The sequence below is a fragment of the Salmo trutta genome, chromosome 37, assembly GCF_901001165.1.
Source record: "Salmo trutta chromosome 37, fSalTru1.1, whole genome shotgun sequence".
In the NCBI taxonomy this organism is placed as follows: Eukaryota; Metazoa; Chordata; class Actinopteri; order Salmoniformes; family Salmonidae; genus Salmo; species Salmo trutta.
In genome coordinates, this window is record NC_042993.1 from 8,816,580 (window position 1) to 8,840,723 (window position 24,144).

A 24,144-nucleotide genomic window follows, 5' to 3' on the forward strand; every position below is an offset into this window, starting at 1 on the left:
AGCCATGTCCCTTTGAAGAGGGGAAGAATCTTTCATTACTCGACAGAAGAGAGAGAGAAGGAAGGAGGGAGATGATAGGGAGAGAATAACTGGTCCATTGTCTTCGCCCCCCTTCCCTTGCCCCCCTTCTCCCACCAATGATAATTGTCCTGAGCTAATTACAGAGAAACACTCCAACAGGTGTGGAACTCTGCACCTGGGGACAGAGGTGTGTGTGTGTGTGTGTGTGTGTATGAGAGAGAGGGTGAGAGAGAAAGAGTAAGAGAGAGAGAAAAGGAGAAAGAGAAGATAGTTCTCCCCGTATGTCTATTTACATCCATATGACAGAATGTATGCACATATCAATGCAGCTGAATGTGTAGCTACTGGTGTGATGTGTGTGTGTGTGTGTGTGTGTCGGTGTGCATATATGGATGTGTGTGTGTGTCACACACAGACTAATGACCAAACCTTAGACATGACACACATTCAAACTCAGACAGGGATCAGAGAGGTTAACTGTAGAGCATATAAACTGGACACAATATTACACAATCAGCACAGTGTGGTTACTCTCCCGTCCAGATCTATTTTCCATACATCTGGGTTAAATTACTGGAAAGTACAAATTTGCACACACAGACACACATTCTCACTCACTCTCACTCATACACCGCATTGAATTTCAAATGAGAGAGATTACAAAGTCACTTATTGATCAATTTAACCACAGGGGCCTCGTAGAGATGATTCACAATCTATAACTGACTCGAAGCAATAACATCGCATGCATGTTTTTTGATAACAGTCGAGTAAGACAGTGACAGGACCCCAGTTAGAATTGGAGACAGTGACGATGATGTAAGTCCTTTCTCTCACGGGACTGTTTTCGGGCTTTTTACCATAAAAGCGTTGAACCAAAGTTGTTGACCGGAAGAAAGTAAGAGGTTTGGCTACCAGCCAAAGCATTATAGGAAAAAACACGCACAACTTCTTGAGATTTACGCTAAATACCACTTCATTAAGTCGTGGGACTTTGAGGATGCTCCAAAACTGAAGAAGAAAGATAAATTGACAAACTACTTTTCCACTCTCACTAGGCTATTATGGGGAAGTAGGCTACTTTGTTTATTTAGAAATTCGGCATGAGTCTACTGAGTGACAACAAATAGTTAGGTTACTTACAGTAACATGGTTTATGAGACGCTCGCAGGCCGTCACACAAACAGATGTTACTCACACCACACGGTCTGACATCACTCGTCTGCTGCCCGTCCACGAAAACCGCACACTAATTTCACTTAAACGAGCTACTGGCCATTTTATGAGACCAACTATCGGATATGGCGCATTAATGAAATAAAGGAACAAACTGATTAGACTGTTCAGCGTGTGTCATCACCGCACAGAGAGGAAATGAAAAATCTTACCCACTGCATTGGAGTCATTCTCTCTGACCCCTCAGACAGTTCACCTTGGCACAGCCAGGCATCATCGAGTGTGGTCGTCATCTGCTTCCTAAGCCATGGAAGCACCATCGTGCGTATGTTATGTCTATGTTGGAATAACCTATTAATCACACAGGAAATATGATATTTCGGAAATCGGATTGATTGACAGGGACCCCCGCTAATTCCCTAGTCTAGTAACTGTTGAGTCATCATTCTAGGGGTTGACTGAGTGCTGCGTCGCCATCTTGTGGTCCTTTCATTCTGGCACCCCGGCTACAAAATGAGTCGGGACATTCACCTTTCCAGACCCTGTCGAGCTGTTGAGTAGTGTGGTACAATCAAAGTAAAAAAAACAAACAAGGACAGAACAGCCATAACAAAGGAAACACTATGGACAGGTCATAGGGTACCAACATTTTATTTATAATATGAGGACAGACGGTTAGAAATAAAATACACATGGTAAAACAGTTTCCTTCATAGTGTTAGTGTTTACTTTGGTATACAATCTAATGTTCTGTGACAACACATTTACTATATTCTTTATATGAGAATATATGTGAGTATCCATCCATCCAGCATATAGCTGACCTCCAGGGATCTTTTACATAATAACATAGTCATACCATAATTTATGCATCATTTTGCAGGACTTTTCTTTTTCAGGCAACCACTGCATTCAGGCAATGAGTTACAAAATAAAGTGTTTAGAGAACAGTAAAAGAACAGTTGTATTGTCTTACGGTTAGATAACTATTACATTGTGTTATGACTTTCTTTTGACAGTTGCCATTCCTCACACCAGTTGCCATTCCTATCCATTGCATCTGCCTTACGACAGAGGGTTCAACATAGTGTTAATATCAAAGTTGCCCGAGATGGATGAGGCTGCCCCTAGATGCTGATCATGGATCAGTTTTGTGTCTTTCTCCCTTCATGGTTAAGGCGGATGGTGAACTGATCCTAGAACTGTGCCTAAGGGTAGCTTCTACCCAGAGATTAACTTTCCAGCGCTCACAGCCTGGTCCTCTGATTGGCTGGCAGCTCATCCTGGTCGAGTCCCCACAGGAAGTTGCGCAGGCGTGTCACTTCCTTTTGTAGCTCGGGGCTGGGGATTGGCTGGGAGAGGTCCAGCTGAGGCGTCTCATTTGGCAGGATAAGAGGGGGGTGGTCCAGGAAACTTTCGAAGATGTCTTGGACAGAAAAGCATGAAAAGATATTTAGTGGTCTGAGATTCTTAGGAAGAAATCATACCCCTTCTATACATGTGTACTTATAATGTTCGGAATGTCTAAGGGCTGAATCCTGACTTGAGATTACAAACATTTTCTAATTGACATAAATGCATAATTTACATGAACATTCTACTTATCGCAAGTTTGCAGTTGTATCTAATGTTGTGTTCATAACCAAGTTGGAAGTTGTGAAGTCGTAAATACCAGTTAGATGCATTCACATGCTTTAAACTCATTGAGAAACGCCGATTGGCTAATGGCCAACAAGCTTCATCAACCAAATCAAATCAAATTTTAGTCACATGTGCCGAATACAACAGGTGTAGACCTTACAGTGAAATGCTTACTTACGAGCCCTAAACCAACAGTGCAGTTTCAAAAAATATGGATAAGAATAAGAGATAAAAGTAACAAGTAATTAAAGAGCAGCAGAATAAGTCTAACAATATATACAGGGAGGTGCCGGTACAGAGTCAATGTGCGGGGGCACCGGTTAGTTGAGGTAGTATGTACATGTAGGTAGAGTTATTAAAGTGACTATGCATAGATGACAACAGAGTGGCAGTGGTGTGGAGAGGGGGGGGGCAATGCAAATAGTCTGGGTAGCCATTTGATTAGATGTTCAGGAGTCTTATGGCATGAGGGTAGAAGCTGTTTAGAAGCGTCTTGGACCTAGACTTGGCGCTCCGGTACCGCTTGCTGTGTGGTAGCAGAGAGAACAGTCTATGACTAGAGTGGCTGGAGTCTTTGACAATTTTTAGGGCCTTCCTCTGACACTGCCTGGTATAGAGGTCCTGGATGGCAGGAAGCTTGGCCCCAGTGACGTACTGGGCCATTCGCACTACCCTCTGTAGTGCCTTGCGGTTGGAGGCCGAGCAGTTGTCATATCAGGCAGTGATGCAACCAGTCAGGATGCTCTCGATGGTGCAGCTGTAGAACCTTTTGAGGATCCCATGCCAAATCTTTTCAGTCTCCTGAGGGGGAATAGGTTTTGTCGTACCCTCTTCACAACTGTCTTGGTGTGTTTGGACCATGATAGTTTGATGGTGATGTGGACACCAAGGAACTTGAAGCTCTCAACCTGCTTCACTGCAGCCCCGTTGATGAGAATGTGGGCGTGCTCGGTCCTCTTTTTCCTGTAGTTCACAATCATCTCATTTGTCTTGATCACATTGAGGGAGAGGTTGTTGTCCTGGCACCACATGGCCAGGTCTCTGACCTCTTCCCTATAGGCTGTCTCGTTGTTGTTGGTGATCAGGCCTACCACTGTTGTGTCATCAGCAAATTTAATGATGGTGTTGGAGTTGTGCCTGGCCGAGCAGTCATGAGTGAACAGGGAGTACAGGAGGGGGCTGAGCACGCACCCCTGAGGGGCCCCTGTGTTGAGGATCAGCGTGGCGGATGTGTTGTTACCTACCCTTACCACCTGGGGGCGGCCCGTCCGGAAGTCCAGGATCCAGTTGCAGAGGGAGGGGTTCAGTCCCAGGGTCGTTAGCTTGTTGATGAGCTTTGAGGGCACTATGGTGTTGAACGCTGAGCTGTAGTCAATGAATAGCATTCTCACATAGGTGTTCCTTTTGTCCAGGTGGGAAAGGGCAGTGTTGAGTGCAATAGAGACTGCATCATCTGTGGATCTGTTGGGGCGGTATGCAAATTGGAGTGGGTCTAGGGTCTAGCCAAGAGGCTTCTAACCATAATCTAAAAGTAGAGCTATCATGCTTGTAAACAAATTATAGTGTTCAAAAACCATATTAATAGATTGCTATTTATAATACATTTTTTGTTGTTACATTTAACTACCGAAAATGCTGTTATCAAAGTCTATTCCTTAGTAGGTGATGTCAGAGATCAGCATGTGGGAGAAGTCTGAGCTTAGGGATGATAGACGAGTTTCCCACTAGTAATTACTAGTTGGAGGAGTGTTCACATGGATTTTTTCCCCAGTCGTATATGGTAAATACAACCTTCCCACTTGGTTATGAATGCAGCATTAGCTCCTACATAATGACCCTCCAGGACTCCCAACCCCTCCCCTCTCGTGTCTCACCTCCACTGAGCTCCGTCCCAGGGGGAGGGGCCCAGGAGGCCGGTGGGGCTCTGGCCGGTCCCAGCTTGTAATGGGTCAGCAGATGGTGCAGCTGGGTGGGGCTTAGCAAGGCGTGGTCCTCCTGTAGGCTGGCCCAGGATGACTGGCGGGGGAGAGACAAGAGAACAACCAATGAGCAACAAAACAGAGAAGGAGGAAAAGTGGACAATATCAGCAATGTCTACAACTGAGATAGGATGCCAAATCTAAAATCTACCCCTAGCCCCTTGTCACCTTTAGATGACCCCTTATATCTGAAAATAACTAAATGGGTGTGAACAAATTAATGGAAAAACGTGTCTATCTGGCTTCCTAGAGCGGTTATCATACAGTTTATACCTATCTGATCCAATCAGCTTTAGGAGAAGGCATCAGGAAGTGTCTAGAGGTAGGGGCTAGGGGTGGATGTGTGATAAGTCAAATGGGTTTAGAGGAAGAACAACACAACAACACAACAACAACGAGACCAAAACATGATTCTATATCCAGAATGTTTTGATTTGGGTCATTATCTTGCTAAATCGACTGATTGTTAACTGGCTAAACCAGCATTATTTTTACCTGGATGAGGCGGGTCTTAGGGACGCACAGGAAATTGACTGTGACGGACAGCTTCTTCAGGAACTCAGAGGCGATATCTCCAAGTCCTGCGCCCTGCAGCCAGTCCAGAACCAAGTCCAGGTTTGTACGGATCTGGACCGCTCTAGACCAGGAGAACAGACCATCTGAGAGAGGGAGGGAGAGAGGGTGGAGGGAGACAGAAAGAGAGAGAGAAGAGGAAGAGGAGGCAGAAAGAGAGGGAGTGTGTGTGTGTGTGTGTGTGTGTGTGTGTGTGTGTGTGTGTGTGTGTGTTAGTGCACATCTGAACCAGGGTTGGAAAGTACAAGTTATTTCAGAGCCGCACCCAGATTCTCTGTCTCGCTGTGCTTGGTAGCGCGCATCCCCTTATGACCTCTACACTAAATGGTTCGTGCACAAACAATGGCTTGTGTAGCGGAAAGCAATTTCTGCATGTGTAATGTGGAACCCACTTAGCTCATGACTGCAGCTTCCTCAGACCAACCCCTGACCTTGGGCCCCAGTATGACCCCTGCCTTCTCACCTCTCTCCAGCAGTGTGTTGAGGAGGGAGGTGTTGGTGAAGAAGAAGAGGTAGCCGAAGGTTTGGGAGGTGAGTGGGGGGGAGAGGCAGGCCTCCTGGGACAGCATCAGGGAGCAGCGGTACACCTCCACCAGCCCAGCCACCGTAGGGGGGAGGGAGGACACGTCATCCCCCTCTCCCTTCCCTCCACCACCCTCACCCCTCTCCATCTCCCTACCCTCATCTCTCTCCTTCTCTTTCTCCAGGCTGGAGAAAGGGTTGTTGTCCAGGAGAGCTGGGAGGAGGGAGTACAGCGTCTGACAGAGACAGAGCGACAGAGAGAGAGATTAATTCATGTATAGATCAGGATATAATTATGTACGGTAACTTGATTGTGTCTTGAGTGTGAGGTAACTCAACCTCCCTCACCTTTGTGAGGTGGTACACGCACTGCTGGAAGGTGTGCATTATCACGTCATCAAGCTGCGCCAGGGCCTCGGAGCAGGTGTCCAGGTCAGCTGACAACACCGGGTCACCAGGAGCTGAGGGTAAATATATATGCATTAACTTCTAACTACTTTCATATAACTACTGTTATTGCAGAACAATCCAAAATATATTTCACTTCTCAATGACGAAACTAACTCTTGTTTTGACTACTGTGGGGCTAAATGATGATAGCAGGAATGTCACACAGGAAGAGGAAGACACAAAGATACAACAGCCATGTGACGTCAAAAGGAGAGACAAGGTTAATATTACAAAATGCTTTTATTGTGGAAAGAAGCTTTTTTGGCAGATGATCGATGGTGATCTGCATTGACCAAGAGGAAACGGACTCTTATGACACAGGTATCTCACCCTCAAACTCCCAGTCTCTCTCCATAGCCTCAACTTTGACCTGGAAGAAGTTGAGGAGCTCTGTGGCATTGGACATCCAGAACATCAGAGGTCGAAGGTCAGAGGACAGCTTCTGAGCACTGGGCGCACTCAGTTCAACCTCCTGCTCTGTGGAACTGAACAGACCAGAACAGAACACACACAGCGTTATAGAAGTTGTTGTCACTATCTATTCAACTATCTCAAGGAATTACAGCAAGTCCTTGATCTATTTTAATAAGCATACAGTTTATTTGCATAGTCCATCTGCAGATGCTCTACAGACTATCAGTAACATTTCAACAAACTGTCTACTAACCCTAACCTAACCTAACCCTCAACTTAACCCTTATCCTAGCCCTTATTCTAAACTTAACCCTAACCGTAACCTTAGCATGCAGTTACTTATCAACAGATAGTTTGTTGATAATATGATCATATGTAGAGCATCTACAGATGGACAATCCAGACTATCCAAATAAAGTGGGACCCAGGGTCCCACTACATCTCATTACGTCTGTTAACTGCTATTTGCTTGGGATAACATCTGCTAAATGAACATTAATATTAATAGATATTTGTGTACAGTTTTAGTTTATCAGTATCATATACAGTTTATACTTTGTGTAAACGTCACATATTTTAATCATGAATCCTTGCATAATGCTAAATAGTATCTGCATGTTCATCACATTATTTAGACACACAAGTTGGACAATCAGTGCTCTTGATTCCCCCTAATACAGCCCTAAGGGAAGTTCCAAACACAGGAAACAGCTGAAATATGACGTTGAGCAGAAATGATCTTACTTTTGCGTGGGATGCTTATCCCCGAATTCCTTAATGTTATCCTGTAAAAAGAGTTGGAGAGGGAAGAGAGGACATGAGAGGAGAGACACAACTCGGCTTAGTGGGGGGGAGGGAGTTGGGTTACAAAGTCTGGACAGGCCACCAGGACAATTACAAAACAGTTTCCAGAAGGAAGTGACATCAGCTCATCCCCTGTTCTGTTCATCTACAGTGACAGGCATCTGTCTGTCTGATTGAATCCCTGTTCACAGTCTACAGGGTTTCAGAGAAAGACGTGTCAGTCTGGGGCTGGCTTTATAGCCCTTTACAATCCTATTTTATCTGGTGTGTATCTTTCTCTGTCAGTCTTGACTGAGCTACGGCTAGTTAGCGTTATTACAACTGAGATGATCCTAGACAGTTTTTCAAATGAACTCACCCAAACGATCCCTTTGATCTGATTGGCTGCTTTCAGCAGCAACTGAGGCGTGAGGGCGGGATCCAGGTGTTTGGAGGCGTGGTCAATTATGATTGACAGGAGAAAGGCTGGGGCTAAAGGCCCGCCCTCTGAGTCTGGAGAGGAGTTCTTAGAGATTATCTCCTGATGGAGAAAGAGTGAGAAACAGTGGCTTTAATTTATAGTCCTGTTTCAGCTCATATGTACCCGTTATCAACCAAGAAAGTAATATATGTGGTAACAATAGATACTTTAAGTTTCAGGTACCTCCCCCCCACTTATATACTGCTCAAAAACATAAAGGGAACACTTAAACAACACATCCTAGATCTGAATGAAAGAAATAATCTTATTAAATACTTTTTTCTTTACATAGTTGAATGTGCTGACAACAAAATCACACAAAAATAATCAATGGAAATCCAATTTATCAACCCATGGAGGTCTGGATTTGGAGTCACACTCAAAATTAAAGTGGAAAACCACACTACAGGCTGATCCAACTTTGATATAATGTCCTTAAAACAAGTCAAAATGAGGCTCAGTAGTGTGTGTGGCCTCCACGTGCCTGTATGACCTCCCTACAACGCCTGGGCATGCTCCTGATGAGGTGGCGGATGGTCTCCTGAGGGATCTCCTCCCAGACCTGGACTAAAGCATCCGCCAACTCCTGGACAGTCTGTGGTGCAACGTGGCGTTGGTGGATGGAGCGAGACATGACGTCCCAGATGTGCTCAATTGGATTCAGGTCTGGGGAACGGGCGGGCCAGTCCATAGCATCAATGCCTTCCTCTTGCAGGAACTGCTGACACACTCCTGCCACATGAGGTCTTGCATTGTCTTGCATTAGGAGGAACCCAGGGCCAACTGCACCAGCATATGGTCTCACAAGGGGTCTGAGGATCTCATCTCGGTACCTAATGGCAGTCAGGCTACCTCTGGCGAGCACATGGAGGGCTGTGCGGCCCCCCAAAGAAATGCCACCCCACACCATGACTGACCCACCGCCAAACCGGTCATGCTGGAGGATGTTGCAGGCAGCAGAACGTTCTCCACGGCGTCTCCAGACTCTGTCACGTCTGTCACGTGCTCATTGTGAACCTGCTTTCATCTGTGAAGAGCACAGGGCGCCAGTGGCGAATTTGCCAATCTTGGTGTTCTCTGGCAAATGCCAAACGTCCTGCACGGTGTTGGGCTGTCAGCACAACCCCCACCTGTGGACGTCGGGCCCTCATACCACCCTCATGGAGTCTGTTTCTGACCGTTTGAGCAGACACATGCACATTTGTGGCCTGCTGGAGGTCATTTTGCAGGGCTCTGGCAGTGCTTCTCTTGCTCCTCCTGGCACAAAGGCAGAGGTAGCGGTCCTGCTGCTGGGTTGTTGCCCTCCTATGGCCTCCTCCACGTCTCCTGATGTACTGGCCTGTCTCCTGGTAGCGCCTCCATGCTCTGGACACTACGCTGACAGACACAGCAAACCTTCTTGCCACAGCTCGCATTGATGTGCTATCCTGGATGAGCTGCACTACCTGAGCCACGCTGTAGACTCCGTCTCATGCTACCACTAGAGTGAAAGCACCGCCAGGATTCAAAAGTGACCACCTGCAGAACCACTCCTTTATTGGGGGTGTCTTGCTAATTGCCTATAATTTCCACTTGTTGTCTATTCCATTTGCACAACAGCATGTGAAATTTATTGTCAATCAGTGTTGCTTCCTAAGTGGACAGTTTGATTTCACAGAAGTGTGATTGACTTGGAGTTACATTGTGTTGTTTAAGTGTTCCCTTTATTTTTTTGAGCAGTGTATAACAGTTCTCTACTCTATTCTGTAGCAGACAGGTAGCAGACACAGTGGTGTAACTAACAGACACAGGGGTCTTTCTTCTGTCACCTGTAGCAGAACGTCAGCGTGGCGAGGCTGGAACCGCAGCAGAGCCTCAGTGGACCCCAGGTACTGCCTCAACGCTTCCTGTCTGTCCACCAATCCCGAGAGGCAGCAGGTGGAGGGAACGTCGGCTTGCCAAGGCAGCGCCAATGCCAGCGGAGGTGCCGGGGTCATGCGGGGGTCACGATACAGGAAGAGAAAATGACCTCCTATGCCAATCACGTCCCCAGGTTTAAGCACCGCCTCCCGGTAGAGTGCTTCTCCGTTGTGTGTGACAGCTCCTCCTCTGAAGGGACGCATCAGAGCTGGGGGGAGAGAGAAAATAGGTTGATTAACTAGTAACAACACTATAATTGAAGTTCTGCTCATAAACTGCTTATAAAAAGGTATGACAGTTTTCTAATCATATATAAAGGGGTATCAAGAAGTGTCTAGTGGTAGGATCTCTAGAGGTTGATTGTGGACAGGGAAATACTGTAAAATCAGGTGTCAACGTGTAGTAAGGAATTGTTACTTCTTTGGATAGATGTAAGCACATATGGAAAAGGCTCCCTATTTTGCAGGCACGTTTCTGTTTGTTCAGGTCTGCAAACATCACAGGAGTAGGGCGAGGATTTAGGGCTAGGTTTGTTTGTGGACCAGGCCTACCTTGCCCAGAGGGAGCGTCGGGTACGGCTGAATCTCTCCTGACCAACAGGTGCCTGGCCAGCATGTCTGGAGCAGAGAGGAACGTTTCCACCTTCAGAGGCCTCTTCCCCTTCCTCTCCCTTTCTCTGTCCTTCTCTCTCTCCCTCATCGTTGGCTTCCGCCCAAACACGTGTGTGTGCCCTGCCATGATGTACAAAACAAAGTCCTGTAGAAAACACAGAAAACACACACAGAGGAGAACGGAAGAAGAAAATAAGAAAGAAAGAGAGAAGGGAGTCTGTTATCATCCGAAGGCCATGGTTATGATAAGGGGACATCTTGGAGATCTTAAGTTGTGCGGAGGTCAGGAGATAAGGTATGAAGTGTGTCACAGTTTGCTACAATGAAGACCTGTGTGAGGTCATTGTGAGAGATGGAGTGATGTACACAGTGGGGTTTTGTGTGTCTCCAAAGGTATTGTGTTGCTGTGAGTCTGTTTTGTGCTCAGGGTTGAATGGGAGAGGCTGGGGAAGTTGAAAACAGTGATGGTATGTGGCGATTAGGGGAATGCAGGTATGATGTCATGTTCAGGGTGTGTGTGTGTGATCATCTGGGAGGCGCAGGTCTAACCTTGCTCTGGTCGTAGCCCTGCAGCAACAGGAAGTAGGGTCGGTCCATGGGCGGGAGGATCAGGCTCTGTGACATCACTTCCAGGTCGCAGGCTGAGTAGTCTTTCTCCTCCTCCACTGCTTTGTCTGCTTTGTTCCTCCGCTCCACCTCGTCTCTGACCTTTGACCTCATCATCTAAGACAGAGGGAGGAGTCTTTATGGTCAGACTGCTGCACTGCTGAGATTAGGTGGGGTTGACCTGTTGCTATCATGTTGCAATATGTGTTGAAACACATCCTCTCATCCTCACCTCTCCGTGCTCCAATGGAGCTATCATGCTCACAATGTTCTTCCTGTCCTGGAGTCCTGCACTGTTGTTAGGGTGGTTTCCGGAGCGACGGGGGTCATTGCCAACGTGGTTTCCTTGGCGACGCCTCAGGCTGAGGTTCATGTCGCTGATGCTCCTCCTGAGTTCCGAGTTCCGTCCTCGATGACCTCGCTCGCCCTCCACAGCCCCGCCCCCTGACTGTATGCGGCTCCTCCTCCAACGTACACCTGTTACCACGACAACCAGCTCATTAAAAACAAAGAAACTACACTTTTCACTGGATGACTGTAGGAAATCCCAGATGCAAGAGCTGGTCATCAAGAGACACTATATTGTCCTTTTACCTGTGTGGTTCTCTCCTTCCCTCTCTCGCTCCTTCTCTTTCTCCTTCTCCTCTTTTTCGTAGTCGTCCCGTCTCTGGATCTCAAAGCGGCGTTCAAACCCATCCTTGGGCCGCCACATGTCCACCAATAGCAGAGGGCATTCCCATTCAGCCACACCCCTACAACACTCTGTCTCCCATTGGACGGCTCCATCCGGTTGCTGGATGGGCTTTCCAATGACATCACACAACAGGAAGTCTTCCGGGCTGTGTTTCTGCAGGGCTAGGAGAAGGAGGCAGGGCGACCAGGCTAATAATTTTTCCTATGAATATGACTTGCATAAAGTGGACATTATTGCTCAATTGAAGTGTTCACAGCTGTGGTTTATTTACTGGAACAATTCTGGCTAGGTGCCTGACTTCATGGTGCAATGAAATGTGTCAACAAGGAATATGAATACCAGTAAGCCACTGGCCCTTTCTCTACAGTTACCGTCATTTTCTGTCCTTTTGCCATGACAGGCATAGGCTACATACTGAAAGTCCCAAAGCATTTGGCTATAATAGTTATTGTGTGGTAATCATACAATAATCTAATCCCATGTTTATCTGTACTTTCACCTCTCTCTTACATGAATCCCTGTACTGTACTCAATCTGTACTCTCTCTCTTTCTGCCTCTTACGTGCATCGTCCGTCTCCTCCCTCTCCCTCTCCGTATAGCGGGTGATGACCTGGGCGATGAGCTGTTTGGCTGTAGAGTGGGCGGTGGCCAGCAAGGAGCGGTAGTTAGCCCCACTAGACAGAGCATCCCCATAGATCTTGATGAGGCCTGGGGCTGTGGAGGAGGCAGGGGGCAGATAGTGGTGGGAGGAAGGGGCAGCAGAGTGGGCCCACACCTCCCTCTCCTTCTCCCCTATGGCCTTGTCTCGGTCACTGTTGGAGCGCCCCCTCAGGAAGAGGTGGGAAAGACGCTTGGTGCGGGACTGGGGCCCGGCGGGACGGGGCCGGAGGAAGGCCGGAGAGGGAGAGGGGGATGGGGGAGCGAGGGAGGGGGTGGAGATGGAGAGGGAAGAGGAAGGGGCAGAGGGGGCCTCATGGAGGGACGCTGCATCAGAGCTGGTGGTGGACCTAGTGAGAGAGAAGGAGAGGAGGGGGAAGGAAAGAGAGAGAGGAGGAGTAGGGGATGTCAGCTGGGAGTTATGGCTGATAGAGCTGAACATAGACAATATTAACTGCTAGAAAACGGTCACAGGATTCAAGGAACACTGCATGACATGTGACACATGACCATACAATCAAATCAGTCCATAACGAGCTGTTGTCTTGGTTCATTTATTGTATGCAAAAACATGTCAGACATTTAACTTGACTGTGGCTGGAGATATAGTCAGGAGGACTGAAGGATAAACAAACTGAATACAGAACAAACTGAAAAAACAGCGAGTCAGCAGACCGGCAGACAGACCGAAAAGACCAACGGCGTTAAGAGACCTGGGATGATGTGTGATAAGTTGATTAGTTGAGTCAGATGTGTTAGTCCTGGACTAGAACAAAATCGCTGAGAATCAACATTGGACTAAGTGACATTGAGGTACTGTACATACAGTTGAAATCGGAAGATTACATACACTTAGGTTGGAGTCATTAAAACTCGTTCTTCAACCACTCCACAAATTTCTTGTTAACAAACTATAGTTTTGGCAAGTCGGTTAGGACATCTACTTTGTGCATGACACAAGTAATTTTTCCAACAATTGTTTACAGACAGATTATTTCACTTATAATTCACTGTATGGCAATTCCAGTGGGTCAGAAGTTTACATACACTAAGTTGACTGTACCTTTAAACAGCTTGGAAAATTCCAGAAAATGTCATCATGGATTTAGAAGCTTCTGATAGGCTAATTGACATCATTTGAGTCAATTGGAGGTGTACCTGGAGATGTATTTCAAGGCCTACCTTCCAACTCAGTGCCTTTTTGCATGACATCATGGGAAAATCAAAAGAAATCAGCCAAGACCTCTGAAAAAAAGTTGTAGACCTCCACAAGTCCGGTTCATCCTTGGGAGCAATTTCCAAACGCCTGAAGGTACCACATTCATCTATACAAACAATAGTACACAAGTATAAACACCATGGGACCACGCAGCCATCATACCACTCAGGAAGGCGACACGTTCTGTCTCCTAGAGATGGACATACTTTGGTGCAAAAAGTGCAAATCAATCCCAGAACAGCAAAGGACCTTGTGAAGATGCTGGAGGAAACAGGTATAAAAGTATCTATATCCACAGTAAAATGAGTGCTATATCGACATAACCTGATAGACCGCTCAGCAAGGATGAAGCCACTTCCATAAAAAAGCCAGACTATGGTTTGCAACTGCACATGGGGACAAAGATCGTACTTTTTGGAGAAATGTCCTCTGGTCTGATGACACAAAAAATAGAACTGTTTGGCCATAATGACCATTGTTATGTTTGGAGGAAAAATGGGGAGGCTTGGAGCCGAAGAATACCATCCCAACTGTGAAGCATGGGGGTGGCAGCATCATGTTGTGGGGGTGCTCTGCTGCAGGAGGGACTGGTGCACTTCACAAAATAGATGAGGCAGGAAAATCATGAGGCAGGAAAATTATGTGGATATATTGAAGCAACATCTCAAGACATCAGTCAGGAAGTTAAAGCTTGGTCGCAAATGGGTCTTCCAAATAGACAATGACCCCAAGCATACTTCCAAAGTTTGGGGCAAAATGGCTTAAGGACAACAAAGTCAAGGTATTGGAGTGGCCATCACAAAGCCCTGACCTCAATCTTGTCGAAAATCTGTGGGCAGAACTGAAAAAGCGTGTGCGAGCAAGGAGGCCTACAAACCTGATTCAGTTACACCAGCTCTGTCAGGAGGAATGGGCCAAAATTCACCGAACTTATTGTGTAAGCTTGTGGAAGGCAACCCAAAACATTTGACCCAAGTTAAACAATTTAAAGGCAATGCTACCAAATACTAATTGAGTTTATGTAAACTTCTGACCCACTGGGAATGTGATGAAAGAAATACAAGCAGAAATAAATCATTCTCTCTACTATTATTCTGACATTTCACATTCTTAAAATAAAGTGGTGATCCTAACTGACCTAAGACAGGAAATTTTTACTAGGATTAAATGTCAGGAATTGTGAAAAACTGAGTTTAAATGTATTTGGCTAAGGAGTATGTAAACTTCAACTGTAGGTAGCAGAGAGACTGACTTGACAGAGACAGCGCTGGGCCAGCGGCCCCCCAGCTTGGCAAAGTGTTTCCTGGGAGAGTTGATCCACAGACCCACAGGGAAATGGAGCTTCCTGAAGCGAGGACTGTCAGTCCCCTCCATCTGATCCATCTGAGAACCAAAAGAGAGAGCGAGAGAGAAAGGTATTGTGTAATGTGAGAACTCAAAGAACATAGATCAAATGGTCATAATCTTTGAGTTAATTAATTAAGATGTGTGTGGACTATACTGCTTTACATTCTATTTATGTGGGCCTGAAACAGGCCCTTGATTTATTTGGACATAAATCAAAGGTTGAATTATCAGGGGGAGGAAGACTGACATTTTCCTCCAAACAACCCAACTGGGGGTATGTAATCCTAAACTTATCAAATAATGATATCATCATGAATAGTTTGAGATCCTCCGGATCCTTGTAGAATTGTTCATTGCTACACACCAAAGCAATTTGGCTGTGGAAGTGATTGTTGCCCCCCATTGTTAAAAAAATAAATAAAAAAAATTAAATGGTAGATAGGTTACACTTGGCTCAAATCATCTCAAATTCTTACGTTACAGCACTGTAAATGACATCTTTGTCACAAAGGTACTCTAAACCGAATGTGTGTCATTCCTCCTTATCCAAACAGGAAGTGTGTTGTACAGGCCTCAGATCCAGCTGCCATGTTAAAAGGGAAATCCCCACTCTTAAGGTCACTACATGTCTGTACCTCAGCCTAAGATCAGTCTGAAGTTTTCACTCGTAACGGTGGAATGTAGAGTTTGGGGAGGGAAAACTGATACTAGATCTGTGCTTAGGGGCAGCTTCTATCCTTCTAAAATGATATGTGTCAAACTGAAAAATGAAAGTAGAGCGGTTCAAATTTGAAACCATATCAGCAACATTTTACGGTGGAAAAGGATCAATATTGTGACCTCTAGCTTATCATGGATGACAGCTCAAATGTTAAAAAATCTAATGGAAAAGTAACGAACCAATGCAACACAATATGCCCTCTACAATAAAAGCGAATTTGAAAGTACTTACCGAGAACGACTGCAGTTCCCTCTTCGTATAACTGTTTTATTAGTCCTTCTCAACAGAAAAAAACGAAATGGTTAAAAACAACTTAGTATTTTTCTTTTTCCCCAAGACAAAAACTCCATTTTCGAAACGTCTATCTGCGCCACAGGTATCTCTCTTTCTCTTGAACACGTTCTCTTCATCAATATAGTCTCTCTCTTTAAAATCAGAACATATTTTTCTCCACTTTCTCTCTTTTTCTTTGTGTTTTCTGTCTGTCTTCTAGGTAATGGTGGTAAGGGCTCCTTCTCTCTCTTTCTCTGCCTCTGTGAGTCTATAGATAAACAGGCCCATTGTTCTAAGTGACAGAATTTCCTTCCTTCACGCTGGACAACACCTATATCCTGAGAGAGAGAGAGAGAGAGAGAGAGAGAGAGAGAGAAAATGGGGAGATTATTTTGTGATGCACACACTTGCTGGCCCCTTGTACCCTCCCTGGACATACTGTATATACTGTACATACACACTATAAAGAGATAAGACTAGGAATAGAGAATGGGGGAGGGGTTAATCCAGCATTCCCCTGTCTCCCCCAAGCACACTCGTGGACACTGGTCGGATTCTGTTAGACCATTGTCTCTGGCATTAGAGCACTGGGGTTGGGTACGGAGAAGATTGGGTGGAGGAGGGGGAGGGGGTTGGGGGCAGTGAGAATCTGTGATTAATTTGGACAACTAATTACTTTAACACAGCCACTGAGAGAAAAGAGGTTTATGCTCCCAGCTTAAAAATGATAGCAGTCAGTCAGAACGTATACCCTTTGTCTAGTTGTCCACAGGAATGTTGCTTTTGAAGTGTAGTCCAGAGTTCAGATCTTTGATTGCCCAAGAAATTGCATTGTAGTGCATCAAGAAACAGGCCTATAATGTTTTCTAGAAAGGACATAATTTGAGCAGCAGGTTTTTGCTGAAAAGAGGAAGAAGGAAACAGTGAGACAGGAAGTCAGAGAAAGAGGGACACCTGTGACCTCTGACCTTGTCTACAACAGGAAGATGGTGACAGGAAAAGAGAGGACAGGCAGGGAGCGAGGGGGAGCAAGAAAAGGAGAAAGAGAGAAAGTTACATTGGATTCATCATAATATCTGAACCAGTTGGCTAAGGCTACATACATCCCTTCCACTATAATAACATATAGTGGAAGGGATGTATGTAGACATCCATTCTTACAATGTGTTAATAAATGTACAATAAAGCTTGAAACTATGCAACTGAAATTATAGGCTATTACAGGTACTACCAAAACAAACAAAAACTAGACGCTTCCTTCGAAATGAGACAGTGTGCCAAACCACACAGTGTACTTCCACTGAGTAGGTAGTGAGCTCGTCCAGACACCCTGAGTGAGGTCTTTGGTTTGGAGAGGTGCTCACAGACAGGGATGGACGGGTGACAGCAGCCTGTGAACACTCCTTTGCGTCATGGAGTTTCTTTGTTATGTTTGCTTTTGACGCACGGGTGACAACTCATCCCCTTTTCCAGGTAGGCAACTCTGTTGGTTTTCGTTGGAATAACTGTCAACTAAAAGAATGACACTTTAAACTTGGCACAGTTCAGGTGTGGGCCTACATAGTATTCTCTTCCTTGTTCTCCTCTCTCTTTTCTTTGGGAACAGAGAAGAGTTAGAAGCCATTTATCTTTACTATTGTTAGACATACTGACACAGTTGCGGGGGATCTTTTTTTAGCCTGGGCAAAGCTTTATCACAATGTCCATTTTGGCCTGCTACTGTGGGCCCTGTATTTTTGAAACAAAACAAACAAGTTCTTCTCACAGCCTACAATGCTTACAAATGTGTGAGCAACTTTTAGGAGCAAGACAACGCTGCTGGAGGACAGAGATTTGCAGAGGTTTCTAGATGTTGAAAGGCAGGGGTAAAAATAGATGACTCACAGCATTGGCCATCCTGTTGATTTGGGACAGGAGATCAGGCTTTTGATTTGGGACTGGATCAGGTGTTTTTGTCTGGGGCTACAGCAGAAAATGTGCTGCTGGGGGTAATGGGAGACTGGCGTTGGGAAACACTGTACTAGGCTATCACTGACATGTTTGACATGATCTTCTTAGTGTAAATAAATGATGCTAAATTCAGTGATTACGCTTCATATGGCTTAAAAATCCCAAAGTGATTACCATAAGTTATTTGTGTTTCTAATCATTGTTTATAGACAATAGAGAAAAAAATGATGCATAAAAACCTGGGAAACTATGACTTCTTTCTCATTCCCATACCATGGTGATTACACTTGCTAGTCCACTCACAACGTCCAACATCCCAGCATACACTGCGTTACGGTCTTCCGGTGAGAGAGGACACAAGAAACAGTCCAAGGTAGGTCGTGGAAAACTGCCGGAAAATCATAAGAATTTGTCTCTTTCAATTAATATACTGATGGTCGGTATTGTTTTGTTTGTGTGGAAGTATTTCAATTCATTGGAAATAACGTGTGCCGTGCCACTGTTTTGATATACAGCCGGCTAGCTAGCTGAGTTTAAGCTAATGTAGCTACCCAACAAGCAAGCCAACAAATACATTTGAAGCTATGCCAACTATGCTAGCAAGCTATGCTACATTAGTTAATTCGATGTGGTTAGTGAGCTGTAATTTCTAAACTTTCTAGCTAGTCAGAAATCTCCATTAAAGTATTTTACTTATTTGTTAACTAACGTTAATTACCAGGAAATAGGGATTGATAAGTCACCTTCCATGACTGAAATCAAGCTAGCTAAGGTTACAACTTCGGCGATGTCGTTTACAAAATAGCCTCCAACACTCCACTCAGCAAATTGGATGTAGTCTATCACAGTGCCATCCGTTTTGTCACCAAAACCCATATACGACCCACCACTGCGACCTGTATGCTCTCGTTGGCTGGCCCTCGCTACATACAGTTGAAGTCGGAAGTTTACATACACCGTAGCCAAATACATTTAACCTCAGTTTTTCACAATTCCTGACATTTAATTCTAGTAAAAATTCAGTCAGGTTTGTAGGCCTCCTTGCTCACACGCTTTTTCAGTTCTGCCCACAAATTTGACAGGATAGAGGTCAGGGCTTTGATGGCCACTCCAATACCCTGCCTTTGTTGTCCTTAGCCATTTTGCCACAACTTTGGCAGTATGCTTGGGGTCATTGTCCATTTGGAAGACCCATTTGCGACCAAGCTTTAACTTCCTGACTTGAGATGTTGCTTTAATATATCCGAATAATTTTCCTGCCTCATGATGCCATCTATTTTGTGAAGTGCACCAATCCCTCCTGCAGCAAAGCACCCCCACAACATGGTGGTGCTTACAAGCCTCCCCATTTTTCCTCCAAACATAACGATGGTCATTATTGCTAAACAGTTCTATTTTTGTTTCATCAGACCAGAGGACATTTCTCCAAAAAGTACAATCTTTGTCCCCATGTGCAGTTGCAAACCGTAGTCTGGCTTTTTTATGGCAGTTTTGGAGAAGTGACTTCTTCCTTGATGAGCAGCCTTTGAGGTTATGTCGATATTGGACTCGTTTTACTATGGATATAGATACTTTTGTACTTGTTTCCTCCAGCATCTTCACAAGGTCCTTTGCTGTTGTTCTGGGATTGATTTGCACTTTTCGCGCCAAAGTACGTTCATCTTTAGTAGACAGAACGCTTCTTCCTGAGTGGTATGACGGCTGCGTGGTCCCATGGTGTTTATACTTGTGTACTATTGTTTGTACAGATGAACGTGGTACCTTCAGGTGTTTGGTAATTGCTCCCAAGGATGAACCAGACTTGTGGAGGTCTACAATTCTGTTTCTGAGGTCTTGGCTGATTTATTTTCATTTTCCCATGATGTCAAGCAAAGAGGCACTGAGTTTGAAGGTAGGCCTTGAAATACATCCACAGGTACACCTCCAATTGACTCAAATTGTCAATTACCCTATCAGAAGCTTCTAAAGCTATGATACAATTTTCTGGAATTTTCCACGCTGTTTAAAGGCACAGTCAACTTAGTGTATGTTAACTACTGACCCACTGGAACTGTGATACAGTGAATTATAAGTGAAATAATCTGTCTGTAAACAATTGTTGGAAAAATTACTTGTGTCATGCAGAAAGTAGATGTCCTAACCGACTTGCCAAAACTATAGTTTAACAAGACATTTGTGGAGTGGTTGAAAAACGAGTTTTAATGACTCCAACCTAAGTGTATGTAAACTTCCGACTTCAACTGTATTCGTTGCCAAACCCACTGGCTCCAGGTCATCTATAAGTCTTTGCAGGTAAAGCCCCGCCTTATCTCAGCTCACTGGTCACCATAGCAACACCCACCCGTAGCACGCTCTCCAGCAGGTATATTTCACCTGTCATCCCCAAAGCCAATTCCTCCTTTCGCCGCCTTTCCTTCCAGTTTTCCGCTGCCAATGACTGGAACGAATTGCAAAAATCACTGAAGCTGGAGTCTTCTATCTCCCTCTCTAACTTTAAGCATTAGCTGTCAGAGCAGCTTACCGATCACTGTACCTGTACACAGCCCATCTGTAAATAGCACACCCAACTACCTCATCCCCATATTGTTCTTCTTTATTTTATTTTATTTGCTCTTTTGCACCCCAGTGTCTCTACTTGCACACAATCATCTGCATATCTATCACTCCAGTGTTAATGCTAAATTGTAATTATTTTGCCAATATGGCCTATTTATTGCCTTACCTCCCTAATCTTACTACATTTGCACACACTGTATATAGATTTTTCTATTGTGTTACTGACTGTATGTTTGTTTATCCCATGTGTAACTCTGTGTTGTTTTTGTTGCACTACTTTGCTTTGTCTTGGCCAGGTCGCAGTTGTAAATGAGAACTTGTTCTCAACTGGCCTACCTGGTTAAGTAAAGATGAAATAAATAAAATAAACAAGCTTTCTATCGGTCTGTCTGTCCCAGTTGTGAGTTGTCATTGCGCTAGCTATGACCTAGTCAAATAGACAGCTGTACAGGCTTTCATGGATAAGTATTTTGCTAGCTAATAGGCCTATCTGAATTAGTCCATTCCATATTCTATTATCATGACAACAAGATAATTTCCTACTGTGTGCAAGTGTGTAGTTAGCTTCGGAAGCCCACGCCAGTCAACGAGAGCTGATTTGGAAGGATGGCCTCGTGTGAGACTAGTGTACAACTCATGTTTAGTTTCATGACATTATATGACATCTCCCTATCGATGTGTTTCAGTGTTGACATAGTGAGACCGCCAGCTAGCCAGCATGTCTGACGTTATTGAGGAGAAGATAAAGAACTACAGGACGGCTCCCTTCGACGCACGCTTCCCCAACACCAACCAGACCCGCAACTGCTTTCAGAACTATCTGGGTAAGTTAGCTAGCTGATCAACTACTTCTGTTTTCTGACCTGACACACATTATATCTCCCTCTCCCCCTCTTTCTCCAGCGCCTGCCAGCAGTCTACTGCTCATTTCTACCTCCCAACTGACAGACACACACACACACACACACACACACACACACACACACACACACACACACACAATGGTGCAAGGACAGGATACTTCTAGCCATCAGGCTCTTCTGCCACCCTGAACACTCTTGGTTCCCTTCCCAGCAATTTTGTTCACAAAGATAAAGATCTGGGTTGGAAAACAAAACAAGGATTGTTATCTGAAGCCCAATTTTAACCTCATTTGCCTGCACTTTGAATCATACAGTTGATGATTTGCAGTTGATGTGCATTGTAAACGGTGGCATTTGCTCTCGAAGCATTGATGCATGTCCAACTTCTTTGGTTGATAAGAGCCCCATGAGAAGCACTTCAGAGTGATCTAAATCACTATCAGTTCACATTAGACCAGATAGAATGTTGGCTGTCCCTCAGCTGTTCACCAAGGTACGCCATCATAAGCCAACTGTCTGTACTGACTGATATGTCCGTTAGGCAAGGGTACTACTTGGGTATGCCAGATCTTTTCGGTCTTCAACACTCATTTAGTAAGGATAGCCTAATGTATCTGTCGGTGTACTTTTTTCCCCCTTTTTTCATTGACATTTTAGTCATTTAGCAGACTAACAGTAGTGAGTGCATACATTTATTTATTTTGTTTCATACTGGTCTCCCGTGGGATTCAAACACACAACCTTGGCGTTGCCCGTGCTCAACCGACTGAGCCACACGGGACCCCACTGTTTAGCACATCAGATAAGGGTCCATTTGTGGTGGCTGTTTGCTATTAGAGTTTTAGGTTCAGAAACGTAACACCAGTGTCAGTAAAAGTTGTAATAACGGTCTTAATGCTTACCACTTCATTCTGTCAATATTAACTCTCTCCTCCCTCTCTTTCTAGACTTCCACAGGTGCAACAAAGCTTTGTCAGACAAGGGCCAGGATGTGGCTCCCTGTGACTGGTACCAGAGGGTCTACAAGAGTATCTGTCCCATGAGCTGGGTACGTATACTGCCACTGTGGCTTATAGTATGGGGCGGGCACTCCTTTATAAGTTTAAGCAGAGCTATAGAGTGGCAAACTATTCAAACAGAGCCTAAAGGAGTGGGCATACACACAATGCCCCCTAACTGCCTTCCCATGGTTGTGTAGTATTGTCAGCAATGATTGGACCTCCCCTAGAGATGGATGATTAATCACTTTAATCAGCTCACGTTAGAACCTACTTTCACTCACATTAGCAGTGCCTCAACTATTCACAATGTGCCAACAGTCTGAGCACCACATTCCATAGAAGCCTTTAGTAGTTCCGGCATGTCTAAACTCTGCCAACAGTCTGTTCTGACATGTCCACTGAGTGGTACAGTTATGAATGTACCTGTTCTTCTGTGTCTCAAATGTCCTTACCTGAAGTGGTAGTTGGTATACAGTGTGGACCTCTTATGTTGCAAGTGTTTATACACTCTGTTATGTTGCAAGTGTTTATACACTCTGTTATGTTGCAAGTGTTTATACACTCTGTTGTGAGTCCAATAACTGACCATGGCCCCAGTCTGAAGTCGATTCCTACCCCCTACCCTTAGACACTTTTCATAGATCTGAAAGCATGGGATGGGTGTGAAGTGAAGGCAGAATGAAGGCTACAGTGTAGCTACTGTGTTATAACTGTAAGTTACACTGTTTAACAGTTTAACCTCATGAGTGCATTTCGTCCTGCAGGTCGCCAAGTGGGACGACCAGATAGAGGCCGGAAGCTTTCCCGGCAAGATCTAAAATGGCTGACCTCAGGACATTCTGTTAGCCACACCTTCAACTTTGACCCCTGTAGCGTGCCTAAGGACATGTGTTGACCACGTACCACACCATTCTAAATGTTATTAACAGTGTTACTAATGTAACAAACACTTAATAAAAATGCGCACCTGTTTTGAACCTGTCTGGTGGTGGTTCATTGGGTATTTTATTAGGATCCCCATTAGCCGCTGCAGGAGTTACTCTTCCTGTGTCCACACAAAACCTAAAACGTGGCAAAATACATAACACTGATAGACAGGAACAGAAACACATTTTAAATAAGAACAATACAACTAAAAAAGGTCCTGTACTGCATATATATATATATATATATATATATATATATATATATATATATATATACACACAGCATATACATACAAGATTTTAGGTCATACAGCAGGGTTCTCCAACTGGTGGGCCGAATCAGGCCCGCAGGTTATTTTATTTGGACCCCCAAGTTATTTAATTTTTTATTGTTGGACATAAAAGACTGTACAAACACACCAGCAAATCAGTGATTTAAATTTTGGTCATCCAAAGTATTCCCACACATAATAGAGATATATATGATTGTATATGAACGTAAGCAAGGTTTGACTTTTTTATGTGGTCAATTTGCAGTCAACAAATTATTTGTAATTCGGTCCGCGGCTGAATCTAGTTTATGATCCCTGTCATACAGGGTCAGAGGCTGTAAGGTTTTGCCTCACTTTGTTTTTTTTAAACTAACTTTGCCGCTTGCCTGAGTGACCCGAGTTGGAAGTGACTTCCATGCAACCATCGCTCGATACAATACTGTGCATTACCTTGAGTGCGTTCAGGATTTGGGGACCGTGAAGAGACCCCTGGTGGCATGTCTGGTGG

The 24,144-nt window shown here is 44.7% G+C and overlaps 2 protein-coding genes across 3 annotated transcripts; one reads left to right on the plus strand and one right to left on the minus strand.

The window, feature by feature from the left end:
* Positions 1-1,832: 1,832 nt before the first annotated feature.
* On the minus strand, positions 1,833-17,004 carry LOC115176356 (ras-interacting protein 1). Its single transcript, XM_029736289.1, has 17 exons — positions 16,820-17,004; positions 16,027-16,406; positions 14,980-15,110; positions 12,413-12,858; positions 11,751-12,011; positions 11,389-11,633; positions 11,100-11,273; positions 10,491-10,695; positions 9,849-10,147; positions 7,939-8,100; positions 7,521-7,561; positions 6,693-6,847; positions 6,261-6,373; positions 5,854-6,148; positions 5,313-5,476; positions 4,713-4,854; positions 1,833-2,623 (listed from the first exon to the last, which is right to left on the minus strand). Exons 3-17 carry the CDS (start codon positions 15,108-15,110, stop codon positions 2,445-2,447), a joined length of 3,012 nt encoding a protein of 1,003 aa, XP_029592149.1. The 5' UTR covers positions 16,027-16,406; positions 16,820-17,004; the 3' UTR covers positions 1,833-2,444.
* A 1,283-nt stretch (positions 17,005-18,287) lies between these two features.
* Positions 18,288-23,415, plus strand: LOC115176357 (cytochrome c oxidase subunit 6B1). 2 transcript variants are annotated; one of them, XM_029736290.1, is made up of 4 exons: positions 18,288-18,391; positions 21,261-21,398; positions 22,385-22,485; positions 23,203-23,415. In XM_029736290.1, exons 2-4 carry the CDS (start codon positions 21,293-21,295, stop codon positions 23,254-23,256), a joined length of 261 nt encoding a protein of 86 aa, XP_029592150.1. In that variant the 5' UTR covers positions 18,288-18,391; positions 21,261-21,292; the 3' UTR covers positions 23,257-23,415. The 2 variants fall into 2 exon arrangements, with proteins under 2 accessions (XP_029592150.1, XP_029592152.1); XM_029736292.1 differs by lacking the exon at positions 18,288-18,391 and adding an exon at positions 18,431-18,454.
* Positions 23,416-24,144: the final 729 nt, after the last annotated feature.